The sequence below is a fragment of the Syngnathoides biaculeatus genome, chromosome 14 (genome assembly GCF_019802595.1).
Source record: "Syngnathoides biaculeatus isolate LvHL_M chromosome 14, ASM1980259v1, whole genome shotgun sequence".
NCBI lineage: Eukaryota > Metazoa > Chordata > Actinopteri > Syngnathiformes > Syngnathidae > Syngnathoides > Syngnathoides biaculeatus.
The window spans coordinates 23733835-23752879 of NC_084653.1; the positions used below are offsets into that span (position 1 = coordinate 23733835).

Sequence of the window (19045 nt, forward strand, 5' to 3'; positions counted from 1 at the left end):
CCCATCCCCCCAACAAATCAGTCTCGCTATTATTGGGGTGACTGATGCACAACTTTGACATCAGGACCGACGCAAATATAAGAAAACTGCTTTAAAGGTCAAGTGTCCTGCCTATAAACATTCTAAAATAGAGATTGTAATGAAAAATCCATATAACATGATTCACTTCAATGTCCATACGAAAAAATAAACATGAGCGGAGAGCGCGTCATCCATGCGCAAAGTTGCGGAAGTTTCATTCGACATCCAAGTGGGAGGCATATTGCCTGTTTATTACGTCACACTGGGACATTCGCCATTGAAAACACGCTGTGGCCCCTACTGTGGGACACGGAAACTCTTTTCAAAGAAGAGAACATCTCACAATCGAGTGAAGTGACCGGGGCAATGTTACCCTATCGTTTCATATTTGGATGATATGCGGATCACTTCTAACTAACAACAGACTCCCGGACAGTATATATGAGCCAACCCGACCGAAGCCGTGCCCCTCGTCCGAAGCCGTACTTGGTGCCGACGGGTACATCGAGACATTTAGTACCCCTGACTTACGTGCGTGGATCTTTTGTTACGTTGAGAGGATAATGTTCGCCCCCCCAAACTATTTTGTTTTCTTTGGTAGCTGTATACACACCTACCTTTCATTTGGAACCCACAAAGCTCTCATCCTTTGCACCCATGCAGTCCATGTTTGAAAACGAACCGGGTCTTTTTCAAAAGTATGAAGAATGAATCCATCCTCCCGAGTGTTGGAGCAATATCCGGCAAGACAACGAGCTGGCATTTTGGCTAACACGAAGGAACAACGCGCTACCTTCCAGCAGGTAAAACTAGTAGAAACATACGAGATCGCAAGATTGGGCATCTGCTACTAACATCACTTCCTGCTTCTTCTCAAAAACATATCCCTCGAGAGGATTTTCATGGCGGGAGTGACGCCATATACTTCAAAATCATGTTGTGTGGTGAAAAAAACAGATGGGTCCATTCCGGCTGCCTTTTTTTTAAATGAATAACATACTAAAAATCATGCATTTCTTGACAGTGGACCTTTAAGTAGCAGTTGGGTGCATGGTGAGATTTTTGATGACAGACACTGTAAAAACAAGGTTGAACAAAATACAAGGACAAAAGTCATGAAATGTGGAATATGATACTTTGTATTTTGTAGTACCTACTGTAACTACACCTGTAGAATTATGGCATGGCTTATTTTAAGATGAGCTTACTCATAACCGGTAAAAGTAAATTTTAACCCATTCGTGGGCAGCGTCCCATTTTTGGGACATCATGATTTTCACGCAATATATCCTTCAGTATATCAAAATATTTAAGTGTTTTAATCTGAAGCCATAATTTGGTATCAGGAGAGGATAACTGATTGGTCAAAGTTAGCAGAGTTATTTCCCTTTCCTTCCTGACCCAACATGGCTGCCTCAAGTACACATGGAGCGTTTTCCAAGAGAAGAAAGGGAGGAAGGTCAGTATGCAACCAAGTTTGTTTTCAAAATGCTAATCCATCAGTATTATTAATGCGTAAGTGTCTTTCTAGAATAAGAATTCTTTAATAAACATATGTCTAGTATGTACCACTTCACAGAACTGATAACATACCCGCCCCAGTTTTGGGATGCTGCCCCCGAGGGGGTACATCTTTTTTGCCCTTTGTTTTATGCTCGAAACGAAAAAGAAGTGTTATTTCCTTGATTGTGGCCCGTTAGGAGACTTTTATCTCAATAAGGCAAAAAATTGCAACACTGCCCATGAATGGGTTAATAAGTTAAAATTCCTCAACAAGCGTTAAGGGGGAACCTCATGCAAAAACTGCGGGGGGGGGGGGGGGGGGGGAGAAGAAATGTCTTTGTAAATAAAGAGCAAGAATAATTTGCCATTATTTAGGGAAAAAAATCTCATACTTTAGGGTTTTTGCAGCGTACAGATGAAGTGTTGATGAGTATTTCATGAATCCAGAACCACCCCCTCCCCGTGGATACCTGCTCATTGTCTTCCAACTGGGTCACGTCTCTCCCACAGGCCTGCGCTATCCTCTTGCCTGCCACCAGGTTGCCTACGATCATAGAAGCGGGGCCGACCTCTGCACAGCACACGCGCACATCCGTTCGTCACTCATTTAATGCCGGTGAAACAAGACAGATCCAGTCTTCTTCATTCCAGTCATGTTGCCGCGGCATACCGGGCTGCTTTTGCCTCGGCTTTGGCAGGTTGGTGACGCACGTGTGAGGGCACATCAGGACGTTGCAGGGATGCAAGGAGCCCTCCAGGAAGCGCTGTTTGGTCTCTGAAATGTGGATGCCACCCAGGGGGGCCTTGGGAAGAGTGTTGGCAGGCACCAGGGCCAAGCAGTACACACCCACTTGGTGGATGCTGTCTATGGCCTTGACGAAACACAGGACAACTGGTTTTGCATTTATTTTAATATCTGACCATGACCCCTTACACTAATATAATCCTCAATTACAGTGGTGCCTCGGTTCTCGAACGTCCTTGTTCTCGAGATTTTTTTTGCTTCTGTTTTCGAATGGAAATCGGCACTCGAACGCCCCCGACAACACCCGGAAATAACATAACGCGCGTGGCCAGACCAGCTGACCCACCCCCGACTTGCTTTGTTATTGTCAATTCGAATGAACCCGAGAAAAAAAAAAAACCCGGAAATAACATAACGCGCGTAGCGGTTGATTCGGTTTTCGAACAAATTGGTTCTCGAACCGCCTTCTGGAACGGATTGTGCTCGAGAACCGAGGCACCTGTACATAACGATATCCTATACGTTAAATTTCAAAACTCTGCTGTGCGTAATCATTTGAAAGAGCACATTTCAAGTTTTTTTTAAATTTGAAGAAAATACTGTTATCACGGAGTGGTTTGTTCAGCAACATTTGAATTAGACTAACGGCTGATGATTTGACAACGATGCATTTCCACTGACTATTTGGGAAAATCCCCAAAATATCATTTGAATAATAATTACATATAACACTGTGTCTTTAACAGCCTCTCGTGTAACTGAGGCAACCAAAATATCAGGAACAGCTCTCAATATGGTCTTGTGGAATCCCACACCACTGCAAACTACAACTATTATTAATATCTCTCTGATAGTTGAATCAAAACAGCGTTATTACGTGTATTTTAAACTGTAAAGGGACATTTTTAGAAGACTTGTATTTGATACTGTGCAGATGGTGAATCACAAATGCTGATGATCACCACACTTGATGTGCTGTGCCAAAGAATTGAGTGCACGCACATCTTCAAAAAAACGTGTACAAAATTCATATAACATTCTTCCAATTGTCTCCTGTATTGTCGTGTAAAGAAAAAGAAGCAAACTCAGCACCTGGAGGACGCGGCTCATCCACTGGAAGCTGTCTTCCTCAGAGGCGTCCGGCCTCTGCTCCGCCACCACCACGATCCTCTCGTCGTGGAGCACCGAGACAGAGAAAACAGCTATCCTGCAATGCACCAGGAAAAAAAACGACATTCATTGAAAAAAAAAAAATAAATAAATAAATCTTGGGATATCAAAAGTCACCTGCCACAATAATAGCAACACCTGCACAATCTGACAAGATCCAACAGGGCAGCTTCATCTGTTATTCTGCGTTATTTTGCTTCATAAGAAATGTGCCGAAGAAATATTCTTTAGAGTACTGTGAAGCATCCTAATTTGAACAAAATCTACTGTGCAACATTTAATTTGTTCTCTAAGTTTCCTTTTTTTCTTGATAGTACTCAGCAATATTTGGGGCAGGGGAGATGAACCGCAATATTGCAGCGTAACACTCGACTTGAACAACATTTGGACCTACGATAGAAAGAAAAACCTGTTAAAGAGTCAAAGCATCGGCAAAATAACGTAACATAAATAACTGATTAAGTTGTAAAGACAGCGCTTAAAATGTACGTCACCGACTGATAATGATAAAATGAAGAGTTGAAATAACGTGCACTTATCCATATCTTGAAAAATACATGGGGGAAGTATGTGATGAGAGTGAATTGGACCTCATTAGATTGTGCAGGTCGTGGCTGTTAAGTTGTGTCATGTCTCCGAACCTCCCCCTGTAAACAAACTTCATGGGCTCCACTGCAAGCGCCGTGGCAACCACGTCGTCAGCGTTGTGCCTCCGCCCGCTGACCACCATCAATCCATCCATCTTCCCTGTGACGAACACGAGGCTGTCCTGGTCGCAAAACACAAAGCACACGTTTGGCAGAGTCTTGAGGCGGAATTTTTACAGTGTCACAAATGCCGAGATGCATCATGACGGCATAAAATACAAACCGCCAGCAGATGGAGTCGAACAATTTACGATTATAATCCATATGAGCCAATGTGGTAGCGACGGTGAACGACTTCAAATACTTGGGGTCAACAATCCAGAGCAATGGTGAGTGTGGTAAGGAAGTGAAGAAATGAGTCCAAGCAGGTTGTAACAGCTGGCGGAAGGTGTCTGGTGTGTTATGTGACAGAAAAGTCTCCGCTAGGATGAAAGGCAAAGTTTAAAAAACAGTGGTGAGGCCGGCCATGATGTACGAATTAGAGACGGTGGCACTGAAGCAGAACTGGAGGTGGCAGAAATGAAGATGTTGAAGTTCTCACTCGGAGTGCGCAGCTTGGAAAGGGTTAAAAATGAACTCATTAGAGGGACAGCCAAAGTTGGATGTTTTGGAGACAAGGTTCGAGAGCGCAGACTTTGATGATTAGGACATTTCCAGAGGCGAGAGAGTGAGTCTATTGGAAGAAGGGGGACGAGGATGGAGCTGCCAGGGAAGCGAGCGAGAGGAAGACCAAAGAAAAGGTTGATGGATGTTGTGAGGGAAGACATGAGGACAGTGAGTGTTAGAGAAGTAGATCCACGAGATAGGGTTAGATGGAAAAAGATGACACGCTGTGGCGACCCCTATTGGGGACAAGCCGAAAGGAAAAGAAGATATGAGTCAATTTGAGAGTAGCATAAACCCGCAAATCAGATGCACCCCGTCAATGCTAACTGGATGTGGTTTGTGCCCCACAACACACTCAAAAATAAAAGTAAAAAAAACAACCGCTGTCAGTCTAGCGAAGGCCTAGACAGTCACAGTAAATATGTTGGAAATTTGCTACTTCAGGTGTGTCATTAAAGAAGGGAAATTGAGTGGAGTCAAGTGGGGGAGTCAGCCAGGGCAAACGTCCCCCCCCCCCCAATTAATTTTACTTCCTCAAGGGAAAATTTATCTTGCACTCAGCTGCATATGTGTGTTTCACAGCACAAAGAGAACCAGATTACAAGGAAACAAGTCATATTGAGGAGGCACGTTTTGAACTGGGGTGCGCCTTGCTCAACAGCCCCTTGGAAGTAGCCATGAAGCAGACTCGCATCTTTCCAACTACCTGTTTTTTCACCCCAGCAACAGTTACTGATGAGCCACTGTCCTCCACAATGAAGCACTACGTAATGCTTAATATTTATATTTTCATGTATTACTGTTTCCGGTTTCAGTTGCGCGATAGAAACCAATCACCAGGTATGAATTGACAACTATAAATGTGGTCAGAGAATTATAGACACATGCACACATAACTCATCAAAAAGACCATTTTAAATACATGACCAAGAAATCCCAAATGTGTATGCTGGGTGTATTTAAAGTTCTGACCACAACAATATGGCGTTTATACTCACATTGCCATATTTCAAAGAGATCACACACACACACACAGTGAGCCCCAAATCAATGCGACAGATGTCAGGGAATATCTGATTTTCTGCTTCACTGCCTTGGAAAAAGCCAAACAGCACATGAATTCTCCTGAGCTATTTGCAAATTCCACCTCGGAATTCCTCAGAAGCACAACAAAGTGACGTCGGGGGCTGCCAGACTCAATTTGAGCTGCTATTTAGATCAGCTGAACCATTAGAGACGTTTTGTAAATCAAAAGTAAGACCACAGGTATTGGGCGGTCATTCGGGTTGTTTTTGGAAATTGCTTTTCAATCATTATCAGTGTATTTTTGTTTATAATATCTGAGAGTCACATGCAATTATAGAGAACTGATACTATTGGATAGACTTGAAATAGAAACAAAGAGAGTATTTACAAAATGCCCCCCCCCCCCCACCCACACACACACACACACACACACACACACACAAAACAAAAAAAAAACATATACAATTGTACGGAGCCCCTAAAGGGACACTGGAAAAATAAAATTAAAACTAACTTGTTTCTCATTGTAATGAGTAATGAGAAACTAGTCCATTGCATGTGTGCATGTATAAAAGACCCTTTTTCATTTCAGTGTGCATTTCTACGCAACAATGACAATGCAGGAGTTCGGTTCTATTTTGATCTGGGACTTTATTATAAAGACATTGCTCCTTTACTACCAAGTCGTCACCATTATGTTGTGACTGAGAGACATTTAAAAATAATTTTGAGGTCTTTAATGTCGATCATTTTAGCCTAGTAAGCGGAAAGGAAGCCTATACTGCTATAATTGTGTCATAAAAGTTTACAGTTATACTCGCCTTATCTTTGAGTTGATCTTTAACACTGGCAGGTATATTCCTTGTTTTGAGGAAAGAGACCCAAGTCCTCTTCTGTTGCCTTTCTCTCAGATGACATGTGCAAAGCAAGCTGTAGCTTACAGCTACCTGAACGCAGGAAGCTACCGCTAGCTAGCAGCTAAATACTGTAAGCTACGACCCATAGGTAGACATTTCTCTACACTTACTTATTGCAATGAGAAACGTACTCATTGCAATGAGAAACAAGTTGTTTTTTTTTCAATGTCCCTTTAGGGGCGCCATACAATTGGGACGTTTGTTGAATTAAATTAAATCCCAGATATACCAAATGACAGCTATGAACACAAATATTTGAATGTATAGAAGCTTTGATTTTATTGTGAGGTAGAGACAACTTACTCGTCCCACAAAACCCAGAAGTGAGGTTCTGGTGAAGGTTCGGTCACTGACCGGAATTCCAGTCGACGTGACTGGGGTAGTCTGGGGAAGAAAAGGGCCAAAATTAGCAGTGGGAAAGCAGAGTAACTCAGAATTTTATCACAATATTTTGCCAATGATAACAACAGTAACTAGATACCACGATCGATGCAATTTTGAGGAAATGTGCAAATTGGGAGTAAATCTTTGAAGAGCTGAAGAAGGGAAAATGTACAATTTTCTGAACAATTGCTTAAAAACAAAGATGATAAAATGTTTCCAGTAAAACTTCAAGCATTGCCATTTGTTCTCTCAAAACACACCATCAGTGCGGAGGTCCTGTGTAGTGTCACATTCGCTGTTTGCATTTAAGTACCAAGTGTTGAATTTGCCCCCACGCCCCCAAAACAAAAACATTAAATAAAGACTACATTGCATATATTATTGGGTGATTTATTTTTTTGTATTATTTCTTTAAATCAACCAAGGGCAGTTTTTTTGATTGCCGATGTAATGTTTTGAAGGATCATTAGCAATAAAGTGATACAATAATGCCTCGGTTCTTGACCACAAACCGTACTGAAGGCAGTTCGAGAAGTGAATTATTCGAAATCCGAAGCGGGTTTTCCCATTACAATTAATAGAAAAAGAAATAATGTGTTCCAACCCTTTTAAAAAAACTGGATTTTTAAAGCATTTTTTAATCTTTTCCTGATAATAAACTGCATAGTAGAAATACATGTATAGTTTAAACACTTTATATAAAGAAATACATTGGTTTTTTTGCTTAAAATCTGGTTGAGTCGTACACGTTCTTATTTCCACCTTTTTGGGGGACGTTGCAATTCACAATGACAACGCGTTGTGGGTCAGCTGGTTGAGTTTGGTTATTTATGGGTTTTTTTCAGGGCGTTCGAGAACCGATTTTTGTTTGAAAACAGAAGCAAAAAAAAATCTTGAAATTTTCATTCGAAAACCGATTTGTTCGAGAACGGAGACATTCGAGAAGAGAGTATTCACAGTACTTTCCCTTCAAATTATTACTTTCAGTGTCAAATATCAAATGATTTATTGACATTTTGTTTTCCTATAGACTGCTCAAACAAACATGAACGCCTATTATTATTATTATCAGATAAGGGATTTAACACATTTTTGTGGTTCTGAATATAAAGATTTTATATATATTCACAGTGCTACAGTTGTCAAAAATGGTAATTTTTTTCACGTTTTTTCATGAAATATGCTCCTGTTTAGTACTTTATTGTTCCTGATGGCATGATATGTTTGCATTATTTTTTGGGTGAAGATTTTTATTTTTTGTAATTAGAAAGACTAACCTCAAATATGTTCTTGGTCATGCCCTGGAGGCCGTAATAGGCTGCCCCCGTGCACCTCGAGCTCACGCAGATTTCTCCCACTTCGTCCGTCTGACAGATGTACGGCGTTCCCTCCGCTCGCACCACACACACCAAAGCTGAAAAGCACCATCAGAGGTCATTTCTCACGTACCGTACACAAATGGTATTTAAATCTGCCTGTGCAGCGCACCTCCGGGCATGACCTGTCCCACATCCTGCACGGTCAGAACGGAGAGCTTCTCCTCGGAGTCCACGCGGATGACGCTGTGGCTCAGCCCGCTCATTGACAGCACCACCTTGCCCGGTGAAGGGGCCCCCATTTCTGGCGGTCTAAAAGGCAATTATATCAAAGCTACACTTGATTACGTCAACTACTCTGAGGTATACTGTATATAGAGCTTGTGCACCTATGTCATCAAATCACGTCACTGGCCGGAAGTGTCGGTCAAACAAACCATTCTTCAATGCTAAGTCGGTTGGAGACGACGAGAAAATACATCTTATAGCACGACGCCTAGAGTTTTGTCCGATACTGTTAAACATTTAGAAGGTGATAATAAACGAAGGTGTGTGGAAAAATGAGAGACAATTCGCATAGAGGACCCATACTTAATGCCGAAGTCGATGTTTTCGCCGATAAGAAATTTGACTATTAACCAGCTTCCACTTGTCTTGGACAATGGGATCTACACATGTATCTGGTGAGTAAGTCGTAGAGATTTACATAGAAGAGTTTGAAAGTGTAGAAAAGTCTGGACACATACAAATACTTCGTTGCCACTCAGATTTTTTTCAATACAAATGCCAATATTTACATACATCAAGTATGATTGAAAAAAGAAAAAAAAAAAGACAGCAAATCGGCTCCTCCGTATTCGAAGCGTGTTTCGGCCACACGTTAAACTTTGGTAAACTACTCTGTGACATGTTTTTTTTTAAAATATGCATTGTTCGCAAATGAGTCCACTTGGCATTATAAATACTTTGTAATTTGAGATTAAGAATCATTCCTTCCTGAAATGAAGTGATTGCGACACAGTCGTGTGTATTTTGGCTGGGCACCATCCATCATGTTTAAATCGCCGAAATTCATCGATCTTTTCTCGTCTTTTCAGCTCGTATTCCATAAAATTACCTCTTTGATTATCTGTCTCGTCTGTTGTAACAACCAACACCACAACAAATCCGATATTGTGCATATTCTGCTCTGGTTCAATGTCCCCCCTACACTGTCGAGCAGCTCTTTTTGACCTCCAATATGGCGCCGTGAAAATGGTGACGTCACATGCATGAGCTCTATATACACACACACACACACACACACACACTTTGTCGTGGAATATGCATGTAACCAAACAAATACTGCAGTATGTACAGTATTATTTATCCAATTTATGCTTGGAAGTTTTTTTTGTGTTCAAATACTGTTTTACAATGTGTTTAAACATTGTGTTTTCACAAGTTTAAATGTTTTTAAAGGATGTGCTAGAAGTAAAATTACTTGTAATACACCCCTAACCCCATGGTTTTATTATATCACAAATTATTACCTCAAGCGGGAGGCTCTGCAAGATATCCACATGATAAATGGGGTTCACTGTTTGTTCAATGCAGGAAAAAAAAAAAGATGCAGTAACACCATTTCACCTGCGGATGGCGACAGTCATAGCTTCTGAAGAGCTGGCACATGGACAGATCACCTCAGGTCGTAGTCCACGTGCCTGGAACACGTTCAGAAAGGCATCGCAGGAAGATATTGACCCTGCAGCATGGCATCATTCACAACACACACACACACACACACACACCAATCAGAGAGAGACACAACTGCATTTAGTTAGAAGGCTCTGCCGTGACGTGATGACAAATGGGTGATCTTGTACGCAGTCCAATTTCTGTACACGGACTCACATGGGTTGGCCCCATCAGCTACGATCAGCATCCGCACTGAGCTCAAGCTGATGTCTCGCTGGTCTCTTTGAGCCAGCAGAGACCAGTGCATGTCCCTGGACTTCACCACGGCCACCCGCGCTGCGCAGCGCACACAAACATCACGTTAGGCGCGTCTAACGATTTACATATTCATCACCGACGGCCGGCGCGCAGTTTGGATCAATCCTGTGCGCCTTTGGAGACGGTTAAAATGTTAAACTGCACATATGAAACTTTAACTGCATTTCTCAACGTGAAACACATTTCATGCGTTTGCTTATTAATATGCTGAAAGACGTCCTCCAACTCTTATTCAATCCCGCCAATCAGGTTAGTCTGAAACGCTCACACGGGGCCGACCCTCACCTTTGTACGCGTGAACCTTCTGTATCCACGAGAGGGGGTTGACTTTCATTAAAGAGTAAGGAATGCTGATCACATGCATCCTATTCATGACACTCTGGAAGGAGAAGGCAAGTAAGGAAATAATCGGGCTTCCGTGCATCATGTCTTTTTAAACAAGGTGAGACAGCAGTCTTCATTTGAAATTGAATAATAATGCTTTCGGATTTCTTAGTACGTGAGTGGATACCTGCAGTGGAGTAATCCCCCGTGGTTCATCTACGGAGCTTCCGTTATAATGCAGTTCTTTTAAATTCCATTACTATACTAGATTATATTACTATAACTCTCTCGATGACTGGAAAATCACTGAACTGTCTAGTCCAGGGGTGCTCAATGCGTCGAACGCGATCACCGGCAGTTTGGGTCGATTGTGACGGCGTGCAGGGAAAAAAAAAAAAAGACCTGTATTTTATGTGTACATATTTTTTTTTTTTTTCATTTTCTCACCGCGCATGTGCAAACGACAGTCCAGGAAAAGCCCCTTGCTTAAGAAATCTTATTAAACATGAGTATGGATGCTGGATTAACGAAGAAGACAAAAACATATCAGGGAGGCAAACTTATTTTTCACGATGTCATTTTCAAAGTGAGTTTGCCTCATCTGCCAGTGCACTATTGTAATACCAAATAAGGAAAATGTGGAGCGGCGTTTTCGAACCGTTTGTGGGAAATGCGACGCCGGAATTCCGGCGAAAAGGAAGCAGATAATGAGAAAAGTGAACAAAACAAAATCGCAACCGACGGCCGCACAGCAGTCACTTTTCACGCAATATAGTTCAGCAGCGAAAGCCGCCGCCGTGAAGGAGTACAGTTACACGGCGCGGTGAAGCCACGGCTGATGTGTGGAAGGACACCGGCGATTGTGTTTCTCACTGCAGTTGGACGAATCCACTGAGTGACACAGCCCAGGTGTGCATTTTCATTCGTATGGTGTTTATTGATCACCAACGTGAACTCAGATATACAAAAAATGTATATAGTTAAATATGTTGTGTTGTGTTGTGCAATATTGCCTCATACGGTTATGCAAGGCACACAAACATACATTTACACATGAATCCCAATATATACTTACAAATATACTTCTAAATATGTTTTGCATTTTTGTAGTGGGTAGATCTTTGTGACTTGGGTCATTCAATTTCATCATTGGTCATTCTAAAAACCATGTATCCCCGTCGATCGCGAGAGGCTGGCTGCTTGAAAAGTAGATCTCGGGGTAAAAAAAAAAAAAAGTCTGGGCACCCCTGGTCTAGTCCTAGTCCCTCTCATACAAGAAGAACATATAAGTCATAAGATTTTCAAGCAACTCACAGTGAGAACCCCGTGCCACAAACCAGCTTCTCTCTTGAAGTCCAGCACATTAGTTATGGTCTCAGCTGTGAATCACAAAAGGATATTCCACTAATTTTATATCAACAAAGACACATTGTAGGAAATAGAAAGAACTGTAGAGGTACTTGACCTGAAAAAAAATATTTAGGGCAAAACTGAGACAAGCACCAAAGCAAAGCTGGCCGATACTGCAAACTTAGTAAAAGATCGCCTCCAGGTCTGATGCAAACAAATGACGGCGACTGACTCAACGGCAACTGACAAACTTGAAATGACATACGGGGTGACGTCGAGGCTCACCTTCAGTGTAACTGCAGGCTTGCGTGAGAGCGTGAGCGTGCGCGAGCATTGCCGAATGGCTCACTGTGACCCCCATAGTGCTTCCCTCCTTGCTGGTTTTATACTACACCAGGAAAAACAAGAAAAACAGCACAGCAGTTTATAATAAATCCAATCCATTCCTGACACAGGTTCTCCTGTTCAGGGTCTCGGGGAGCTTTGTTTGGGCTAAGGGTGGACCGCGCTTTAGACTGGTCTCCGTTTAATAAAAAGGAACAAACATCTTTATGGTTTGGGCCCAAAATTGACTCCTAATTAAAATTGCTCATAAAACTAAAATGTTATTCATGCCAGCAACGGTATGTTTTAAATATGGTTTTATTTCTGGTGATGAGCAGCAGATAAAAACAGTACAGAATTATAGATTATGTGTAAGAAAACAAAAATTCCTCACTTCGATGTAGGCTATGTCGTTGCTTGCTTCACGGATTGGAGGATGCCAGTCTTTGGGAGGCTTTACAACGTGTTTTCCATCTGTCACAAACCACAGCAACCGGGGCCAGCCTGAAGAGCCAGAGACATGAAATCAGTTGCGAATTGATTGAAAAAAATACATAAAATAAAACGTGAGCAGGACGTACCTTTGAATGTGGCCACCTCACCCGTTTGTGCTTTAGGTAAACCTTTCTGACAAGCGTCAGTGGTAAGAGCCAACGTCACGCCGCAGCTGCCAAGCAGGAAGCCAATTTGTTGACTTCCAGCATCCTGAGGGAACAAAAAAAAAATTAAAAAATGTTAACATACACATTCAAACACTTTTCAGCAATGTGAGAATTGTAACAGGGATACACAAAAGCAGGAGACTGGCGGCTGATCAGGCCAAGTGGGGAAAAAAAAAAATCTGACAAAGAATAAATATTTAAAACCAATGCAAAATATCCTTTTTCTTTGTCAGGTATTTTTTTTCTTACGCTGCAGTTTTTAACGATCATTTAACCGATTTCAACTGTTGAGTAAATTTATCTCAAAATTGGAAATGCCACAATTCTAGAAGTGTAGTTATGAATACACTTTTAGAAGTGTTTTTTTTTTTTTTTTTTTTTTTTAGGCTAGCTACACTTACAGTGAAGAAAAGTATTTGACACCCTGCTATATTGCAAGTTCTCCCACTGAGAAATCATGGAGGGGTCTGAAATTTTCATCGTACGTGCATGTCCACTGTGGGAGAGATAATCTCAAAAGAAAAATCCAGAAATCACAATGTATGATTTTTTTTAACGATTTATTTGTGTGATACAGCTGCAAATAAGTATTTGAACACCTGAGAAAATCAATGTTAATATTTGGTACAGTAGCCTTTGTTTGCAATGACAGAGGTCAAACGTTTCCTGTAGTTGTTCACCAGGTTTGCACACACTGCAGGAGGGATTTTGGTCCACTCCTCCACACAGATCTTCTCTAGATCAGACAGGTTTCTGCTCCCTCCAAAGATTTTCTATTGAGTTTAGTTCTGGAGACTGGCTCAGCCACGCCAGAACCTTGATGTGCTTCTTCCGGAGCCAGTGCTTGGTTTTGCTGGCTGTGTGCTTCGGGTCATTGTCATGTTGAAAGACCCAGCAAGCCACGACCCCTCTTCAATGCTCTGGCTGAGGGAAAGAGGTCGTTCCCCAAAATCTCACAATACATGGCCGCGGCCATCCTCTACTTAAAACAGTTCAGTCGTCCAGTCCCATTTGCAGAAAAACACACCAAAGCATGATGCTACCACCCCCTTGCTTCACAGTAGGGATGGTGTTCTTGCGATGGAACTCATCATCCCTCTTCCTCCAAACACGTTTCGTGGAATGATGACCAAAAAACTCCATTTTGGTCTCATCTGACCACACAACCTTTTCCCATGACTCCTCTGGATCATCCAAATGGTCATCGGTAAATTTAAGACGGGCCTTGACATGTGACACTACATGATGATCAAGTGTCGGTTTTCTAAACTGAAAAAAATGGGTTTAAAAAAATACTGAAATCACAAATATACTTAATTTCAGCAAAATGATCTGCCAATAGTAATAACAATAAAAAAATTATATTTTATAATTATAAAAAAGTATCTAAATAATATTCGATTGACTGTGCACATCAGCTTGGAGTTGCACTTACGCTGCGTAAAATATGGCTTGAAAAGGAGATGGAAAAGAACAAGATTCTGTTGATACCTTGGCGGTCGGATCACAAAAAAAAAAGCAGTTGATGTATCAGTCTCAAGAACTGTGGGCGTGTGATGTAATAATTGGACTGGAATAACTATCCCTTCACTTCACTTCAATCTCATTTGTTAGCGGGGAGCTTCCGCAAACAGCATGCTTTATAAAGGGCAATCAAGTACACGCATTAATATTCAGCGCATACAACTCATGATGGTAAATTTGTTTGCGATGGATGCGCTTGCAGACTCCCGCTGCATAATAATGCTCTTGAAATAGAACACGGAAACAGATGAGGCTGCTGCGACAAATAACCGCAACGTGGCCGCGAAAAGCAAGATGTTCCGAACAACAAATAAACGTGCATGACTATTAGAATAGACACCGGAATGACAATAAGAGCAGAAAGACATTTTTGGTAACTGAAAAAATATACGATCTACTACAATACAGGAAAGCGAAAAGGAAGAGATTAGGAACGGGCATTTGACTACATTTCTTCCACTGAAAAGGAGGATCAATCAATTTTATGAATCTCAATCTCTCATAGCAAGCAAAATCCTTTTGTGGTTCAGACAGCAAACAAGTCGAGACTGAATCACTCGTGTCTCTGCTGGTCAACTTCACTTTGCCTCAATTGCTTCATCTTCTGACTGAAGTATCGATTTTTATAATCCCCAACCAAAACAGAGATAAGTCAAAATAGATATTTTATAGTTCGGGGTACAAACAATCTTTGCTGAAGGAGTAACTACAGATTAAAATGAAAACATAGCAGAGCTGGTCCAAATCAAATACCAATCGATGGGAATATTTTTGATGTTGTTGGGTGTGTATCGTTAAAATAATCAACCAGTTTAAGGTACTGATCTGATTTTTTCTTCTTTTCCTTTCGGCTTGTCCCGCTAGGGGTCGCAACAGCGTGTCATCTTTTTCCTTCTCAGACTATCTCGTGCATCTTCCTCTCTAACACCCACTGTCCTCATGTCCTCCCTCACAACATCCATCAACCTTTTCTTTGGTCTTCCTCTCGCTCTTTTGCCTGACAGGTCCATCTTCAGCACCATTCTAGCAATACATTCACTCTCTTGCGTCTGAACATGTCCAAGCCAACGAAGTCTGTTCTCTTGAACCTTGTCACCAAAACATCCAACTTTGGCTGTCTCTCTAATGAGCTCATTTCTAATCCAACCTGCTAACTCCAAGCAAGAACCCCAACATCTTCATTTCTGCCACCTCCAGGTCTGCTTCCTGTTGTCGCTTCAGTGCCATCGTCTGTAATCCGTACATCATAGCCGGCCTCACCACTGCTTTATAAACTTTGCCCTTCATCCTAGCGGAGATTCTTCTGTCACATAGAACACCAGACAACTTCCGCCAACTATTCCACCCCCCCTGGACCCGTTTCTTCACTTCCTTACCACACTCTCCATTGCTCTGTATTGTTGACCCCAAATATTTGAAGTCGTCCACCCTTCACTCTTCCCCATCCACCCCTCTCATTCACGCACATATATTCTGTTTTACTTTGGCTAATCTACATTCCTCTCCTTTCCAGTGCGTGCCTCCGTCTTTATAGTTGTTCCTCCACTTGCTCCCTGCTTTCACTGCAGATCACAATGTCATCTACGAACATCACAGTCCAAAGGCATTCCAGTCTAAATTCATCTGTCAGCCTATCCATTACTACTCCAAACAGGAAGGGGCTCAGCGCGGATCCCTGATGCACTCCCGCCTCCACCTTAAATTCTTCTGACACACCGACAGCACATCTCACCGCTATTCTGCTACCCTCATACATGTCCAGTACTATTGCAACATATTTCCCCGCCACACCAGACTTGCGCATGCATTATTACAGTTCCTCTGATCTGACTAATACACAAATAACCAAGTATGAAACAAAATCCTCATGGAAGTAACAGTCTACCAAGCCCACGACAGTCTTTCGTTTGTTAAATGTCCAATAGCCCTCCCATCACATGTCGTGTAGACCAGAAAAAAAATGAATCATGTACCATTCAGTGTTACTGACCACTGTAGATACCAAATATTAATTGAAAATCGGAGTGATGGCAGTGAATGAGCTTCCGATTACATATTTTTTAGTCGTTACCTTTCTTGTCAGTGGCACTTCAATGGGTACAGGCACCAGTTCTGCCAGCAGACAGCCATAGAAAGCCACCATGAACATCACAGGATCATTGTTCGGGAACACAAGTGCAACCTGTGGATGAATCAAATCCGGGGGTGTCAAACTTTTTTTTCCAATCACAGGGCACATCGTAACCAAAACATGAATCTTCTTTGGAAGAATAACACCAACATTATGTAGAAAATACACTGTGAAGTCTGTTTTTCCAACTTCGTACTGCAGCTCTAAAACCTACAACACAGTCTCAGCCCCGATTACATTCATGTTCCATCTGCTAATTTAATGTTCCTCAAAAACTTTCAGTATGATGTCACAAAACAAATAAAGACTTACCCTATCTCCAGGCATCAGCAAAGGTTCGTTCCTTGTGCTCAGCTTGTTGAGAAGCGTGTAGGCCAGTTTCTGACAACGGGTCCATAGTTTACCTACAATAGTAATAATAATAATAATTGTATGTCAAATTTGTATTTCACTGGCCTCCATCTTTGACTCTTCATACCCACCGTAGGTGAGAGTGTAGACGGGCTTGCCGGCGTTGTCGAGCGCCGTCAGACATGGGCTTTTGGGCTGCGTGGTCCCCCACCGTTGCAAGGCCGCCGTCAGTGAGGGAGGCCAGTTGGTGACCACGCCGAGAGGATCTCCTTCAAGGGGACACATCGACTGGCCTTCTGGCTTAGGCTGGTTTGGGTTGGGTTGCTGGACTAAGTAAATACAAAATAAAAAGATGACGAATCAGCAAGTTATTTTAGTGTATTGCATGCATTGGCTCTGAAAGATTTGTTAGCATGTCTGCTCTGAGAGTCAGGGCTCAAATCTCCGCTCTGGGATTCTTTTGACAGTACTGTAAACTGATGATAAGAAGGATAAATTTGAAATCATAATAATAATGACTACTAAAGACTTTCAAGTGACTGATTTCTGACATTCCTCAGGTGAAGACTGAATTTGGAAAACTTTTTTTTTTTGGGTGCAGCTTCCTGGAAAACTCTAAGAAGAGACACCAAAATCAACACATTTGTACTACTTCTTTTTCTTTCGCCATAGGGGTCGCCACAGCGTGTCATCTTTTTCCATTTAAGCCTATCTCGTGCATCCTCCTCTCTAACACCCACTATCCTCATGACCTCCCTTCACAACATCCATCAACCTTTTCTTTGGTCTTCCTCTCGCTCTTTTGCCCGCCAGCTCCATCTTCAGCACCCTTCTACCAATATACTCCTTCTCTCGCCTCTGAACATGTCCAAACCATTGAAGTCTGTTCTCTCTCACCTTGTCTCCAAATCATCCAACTCTGGCTGTCCCTCTAATGAGCACATTTCTAATCCTATCCAACCTGCTCACACCAAGCGAGAACCTCAACATCTTCATTTCTGCTACCTCAGGTTCTGCTTCCTGTTGTTTCTTCAGGGCCACCGTCTCTAATCCATACATCATGGCTGGGCTCACCACTGTTTCATAAATTTTGCTCATCATCTTAGCAGATACTCTTCTGTCACGTACAACACCAGACACCTTCCGCCAACTGTTCCACCCCGCTTGGACCCGTTTCTTCACTTCCTTACCACACGGAAGACTTAAGAAAACAAATGTAGAGCAGAGAATCAGGTGGTGGAAGTTGAGAAAGGAAGAATGTTGTGTGGCCTTCCGGAAAGAGGTGAGACGGGCAGGAAGAGCTCCCAGAAGACTGAAATACTACTGCCAAGGTATTCAGAGAGGCAGGCGGGCAGGAGAGTGTCTTCTGGTAGGAAATGGCAGAAGGAGACTTGGTGGAGGAACCCCAAAATACAAGAAGTCATCCAAGGTAAGAGATTAGCGACGAAGAAGTGGGACACGGAGAGGACTGGATTTCAATAATAATAATACCATTACCATGAATAGTACCCTGCCTCTTATCAGCTGGGATAGGTTTCAGCTCTAAGCACTGCTGACAATAGCTGGATAAATGAAGAAAAACATGAAGACACGAGGGACAGAGAGGATAATTTATGGAGAAAACTCTCTCTTGCAATTAGACAAATATACCCACAACCACTTGGAGGTGAAAATGCTGCAGGGCCTTGCCTTCAGCACCCTTTTTCCTCTGACAGCACATCCCATCACCATGTGCAGCCATTCAGCTGGAGTGTTTTACAATGTAGCAGTAAATCAGTGATTTATATATCCCTCTCAGAGAGAGGCTCACAAGTAATACAAGGGGGGATTGTTTGATGGCGAGATAGCGGGGATGAAGAAAAGGGTACAGGGGATTAAAGTCGTATATTCTGTCTTTAACAGTTTTTTTTTTTTTTTTTGCTTACCCAACTTCTGCTTTCGAATTCCATCTCATTTGTGCTTTCCAGATAAAACACTTCAATCAGGGAAGGTCTCCCAGCACACGCTCCGCAGTCTGCAGACGCTCGCTCCGCTCTGCCAGAGTTAGGA

The 19045-nt window shown here is 42.2% G+C and overlaps 1 protein-coding gene across 3 annotated transcripts in view; it reads right to left on the bottom strand.

Annotated features, from left to right (window-relative positions):
• Nucleotides 1–19045, bottom strand: part of dip2a (disco-interacting protein 2 homolog A) — a 98287-nt gene that overhangs the window by 17751 nt on the left and 61491 nt on the right. For all 3 annotated transcript variants that reach the window (XM_061840877.1, XM_061840874.1, XM_061840876.1), the window contains 17 exons: nucleotides 17128–17325; nucleotides 16958–17049; nucleotides 16586–16696; nucleotides 12910–13033; nucleotides 12723–12832; nucleotides 12290–12392; nucleotides 11969–12033; nucleotides 10616–10709; nucleotides 10229–10348; nucleotides 9965–10079; nucleotides 8508–8647; nucleotides 8297–8433; nucleotides 6939–7019; nucleotides 4081–4208; nucleotides 3362–3476; nucleotides 2195–2396; nucleotides 1995–2095 (listed from right to left, as the gene is read on the bottom strand). In XM_061840877.1, coding sequence (XP_061696861.1) covers nucleotides 1995–2095; nucleotides 2195–2396; nucleotides 3362–3476; nucleotides 4081–4208; nucleotides 6939–7019; nucleotides 8297–8433; nucleotides 8508–8647; nucleotides 9965–10079; nucleotides 10229–10348; nucleotides 10616–10709; nucleotides 11969–12033; nucleotides 12290–12392; nucleotides 12723–12832; nucleotides 12910–13033; nucleotides 16586–16696; nucleotides 16958–17049; nucleotides 17128–17325 — 2036 coding nt within the window. The remainder of the gene's footprint in view (nucleotides 1–1994; nucleotides 2096–2194; nucleotides 2397–3361; nucleotides 3477–4080; nucleotides 4209–6938; nucleotides 7020–8296; nucleotides 8434–8507; nucleotides 8648–9964; nucleotides 10080–10228; nucleotides 10349–10615; nucleotides 10710–11968; nucleotides 12034–12289; nucleotides 12393–12722; nucleotides 12833–12909; nucleotides 13034–16585; nucleotides 16697–16957; nucleotides 17050–17127; nucleotides 17326–19045) is intronic.